Source organism: Nicotiana tabacum, chromosome 18 (assembly GCF_000715075.1).
Source record: "Nicotiana tabacum cultivar K326 chromosome 18, ASM71507v2, whole genome shotgun sequence".
NCBI classification, from domain to species: Eukaryota; Viridiplantae; Streptophyta; class Magnoliopsida; order Solanales; family Solanaceae; genus Nicotiana; species Nicotiana tabacum.
The window spans coordinates 145,685,335-145,689,121 of record NC_134097.1 but is presented as its reverse complement, the minus strand read 5'-3'; the positions used below and the strand labels follow the sequence as shown (position 1 = coordinate 145,689,121).

The following is a 3,787-nucleotide window of genomic DNA, read 5'->3' as shown; positions in this document are numbered from 1 at the left end:
GCCTTATTCTCCCTCAAATTGGCCAACCGGTACAACTTCTTATCCCTGCCTTTGCTCCCGAGCTCCTCATACAAATGAGCAAATGCCACGTTCTTAGCCATCATAACTACTAACTTCACCTCTTTCTTTGCCTTTCGGTAACACTCCCGATAAGTCCTTTTTTCCTCCTCGTTTGTACTCTCCGCTAGCTTCAAATAAGCAGCTTTCTTAGCTTTCACTTTACCTTGAACCTCTCCATTCCACAACTAGTCCCTTTTATGACCCCCAAGAGAGCCCTTCGTTACCCCTAAGACCTCTCTAGCAGCTACCCTAATGTAATTCGTAGTCGCGAACCATATAATAGACACATTCCCCCTACTTATCCAGGCCCTCATAGCCAACAACTTCTCCCCTAACTCCTAAGCTTTGTCCTTGGTCAAGTTATCCCACTTGATCTTAGGTTTCTTGCACCTCGCCTTCTTCCTCCTACTCTTCTTGATCTCCAGGTCCATAACTAGGAGCCAATGTAAGGTCATGAGGTGCTCACTTGGGATGACCTTGCAGTCAGTGTACAGACCTTTATCGCATTTACTGTAGAGAAGATAATCAATCTGAGTCTTTCCCATTGAATTCTGGAAAGTGACCAGGTGCTCTTCCCTCTTCAGAAAACTCAAGTTAGCTATAACCAAATCAAAAGCTCTAGCAAAATCCAATAGTGAATTCGCTCCCTCATTCCTAACCCTAAAACCAAACCCGCCATGCATATTATCATAACCCCTAGCACTAGCCCCAATAAGGCATTGAAATCTCTGCCAATGAAAAACTTCTCTGTGTGCGAAATACTACACACCATCTCGTCCAAATCTTCCCAGAGTTGCTTCTTAACCTCCTGGTCCAAACCTACCTGAGGAGCGTATGCACTAATCACGTTTACAGTAAACCCACCAACTACCAGCTTGATACTCATCAACCTATCATTTACCCTCCTAACCTCGAACATGAGCTCACTGAGGTCCCTTTCAACTAAAATACCTACCCCATTCTTACCCCCAGCGCTTCCTGAGTACCATAGTTTAAACCTTTCTACATCTCGTGCCCTAGTACCCTTCCATCTAGTCTCCTAAACACACGCTATGTTGATTTTCCTCTTCAGAAGAATCTTACCTAACTCTATACACTTCCCCGTCAATGTCCCAATGTTCCAAGACCCAACTCTCAGCCTAGAGGCTTTCTTACCCCCTTCCACCCCTGGACCCCAACCCCAGCCCCACCCGAGGACATAACCTCACTCTTACATCGTTCACTACCGCTACTATAAGGAAAAGGTATTAGGTAAATACTACCACTTATAACAAGTAGCGGGAACAAAGTACTACAAGCTACGAACCCGAAAGCTAAAAACAACTCAAAGGCGCTACTACGAGAACAGTAACGCGAGCTGGCACTAGAACAATGAAGCTACCACGTCTAAGAAACTACCCCTATGCAAACACATAATTAAAATGGATAGATGAAACCTTAAGCTTAAAACACTAATAGAAAGACAGAAAAACAATCAATGAAAAAATAAAATAAAGTAACTAATGGGAACTATAATCTCAACTAAGGTCAGACAAACAGGTGAGAAATAAAACAAGAATAAAATACAATACAACAAAAAATAGGTGTAGAAATACAATACAAGAGCTAAAGGGGCTATAATCTATAACTAAAGGTCACAAAGAAAATATGCAATAAAGATCCAAAATAAAATATTCAAAAGAAAGATGTAAACAGGTAGATAACAGTATAAACAAGTAGGCAAAGCTATCACTAATGCAATTAATTTGACAATTCTAGGGCAAATACTAATTAAGGATTCAAGAACAAAATAGACAGGCAAGGAGATATTATTATGCTACAATATCAAACTATTAAAATATCAAAACAAGAGAGGAACAGTAGAACCTAGATTGCAAACGGACAAGGGGAAACAATAATGGTGGCTTCAGAGAGAACTCGAATTGAAAGATTCCCAATTGATGTTTTGACCGAGGAATCAAGAATGAAAAGTTGATCATCCCGAAATTAGCAATTGTACGTAATCGGATTGATTCAACAAAGCAAATGAGAGTGAAACCCGATGTATTGAAGACGATCGAAGAATTCCCGGCAACGATAACCAAGATTTTACGCGGTGGAGTTTGCACCATTGAGCCAAAAAATCCTTTAAGGTTTTGAGAGACAACAGATTCAAACTCCAAATACACAAAATATGTTCGAGAGAAAAGCAACAATTTCGAAGCGAAGACCGCGAAGCAATGGCGAAACTCGAATCGAAAACGGAAATCTCCAATTGGGCTCAACCTCAAGTGACCTCTATCCTCCAATTTCAAAATGAGAAATCGAAAATCCAAAGGTTACTAGAGGCCGAGGTTGAGGCCGAAGGAGGGAACCAGTCCGAGGTAGGGGATAAGGACGTCCCAGAGTTACCCCAGTTGTACCACTAGTGGATCCAATGGAGGATACCAATATTGAGAAGTAGGGAGATGTGCCTACAGTAGAGCCAGCCCCGGTATATTTCATGTCAGCACCGGGCTTTCAGGAGTTTATGGGCCGTATATTGTGGTTCATGGATACTATGACCCAGTCTGGTTTATTTTCAATACACCCGAACATATCTCAGGCGGGAGGGGGAGCTAAGACCTCTACTGCTCAGGCTCTTGGGAAAGAAACTGTTGTATATCAGACACCAGGCACACTATTCCTGGGCAGGGCCCAGATAGTAGCAGCAGTCGTACCTGAGCCCAGACAGTTGCGACCGGTGAACCACAGAAGCTATGAGATAGAAGGACTAGGCTACACTCTCCTGTCTTTGGGGGTGAGCGACATGAGGATCCACAGGACATTAATGATCGGTGTAGGGATAAACTGCACAACATGAGAATATTGGAGTCCTATGGGGTGGATTTCACTACTTTCTATCTAAAAGGCAGGGCCCGTAGGTGGTGACAGTCTCATCTTCTCAACAGAAGCAGGTTCTCCTCTTATGACTTGGGATCAGTTTACCCGCCTTTTTTTGGATAGGTATATTCTACCCTCCTAGAGGGAAGAGTTGCGGCTTCGGTTTGAGTAGCTCTAGCAAGGTGAGATGTTAGTGATCGATTATGAGGCGAGGTTCTCTGAGTTTTCTCACCATGCACTTATGATACTTCCTATAGAAGTGGAGAGAGTGCAAAATTTTGTTGTGGGGTTGCACTCAGGTATTCAAGCCTTTATGGCCCGGGAGGTTGAGATGGGGACATCTTATCAGATAGTAGTGGAGATAGTTCGTAGGATTGAGGGTTACTGCTAGAGAGGTACAAAGAAAATGCAGCGGAAAAAGCGGGTCCATTATTCTGGAGAGTTTAGAGGTGCGCTGACTAGGGGTAGAGGTCAGTTTGGGAGGGGTCAGCCTAGCAGACCCACATATCCAGCACTGCCACCTCCTCTGGTGCCCTAGTGCGACTTATTTAAATGCCATGCATAGAGAGTTCTTACCGCCTACCAGTTATTCAGGGTTCTTCCAGTGGATGCCCAGACCATCAGGGTTCTTCTAGTGCCTATTTATGTGCCATGCTAGAGAGTTCTTACAACCCAATAGCTATTCAGGGTTCTCCCAGTGGGTACTTAGGCCATCAAGGTTAGAATTCAGGCCAACATATCACCGTACCGAGAGGTTGTTTTGAATGCGGAGATTTTAGTCATGTGCGGAGTAAGTTTTTGAGATTGAGGGCTTGGATCGAGGTCTTTTTGTCCTAGGCTATGGGGCAAGGCATCGCAGCAGGGC

At 43.8% G+C, this 3,787-nt stretch overlaps 1 protein-coding gene across 1 annotated transcript; it reads right to left on the bottom strand.

The window, feature by feature from the left end:
• Nucleotides 1–398: 398 nt before the first annotated feature.
• LOC107789840 (uncharacterized) lies at nt 399–946 on the bottom strand. Its single transcript, XM_075236430.1, has 2 exons — nt 884–946; nt 399–788 (listed from the first exon to the last, which is right to left on the bottom strand). Exons 1-2 carry the CDS (start codon nt 944–946, stop codon nt 399–401), a joined length of 453 nt encoding a protein of 150 aa, XP_075092531.1.
• Nucleotides 947–3,787: the final 2,841 nt, after the last annotated feature.

What these genes read in the sequence shown, in the direction of transcription:
- LOC107789840 (XM_075236430.1), bottom strand. Translation starts at nt 946, where the DNA reads ATGAGTATCAAGCTGGTAGTTGGTGGGTTTACTGTAAACGTGATTAGT. An exon ending in TTAGTGCATACGCTCCTCAG is followed by an intron (nt 789 to 883) that starts GTAGGTTTGGAC and finishes TTTCATTGGCAG; the next exon opens with AGATTTCAATGCCTTATTGG.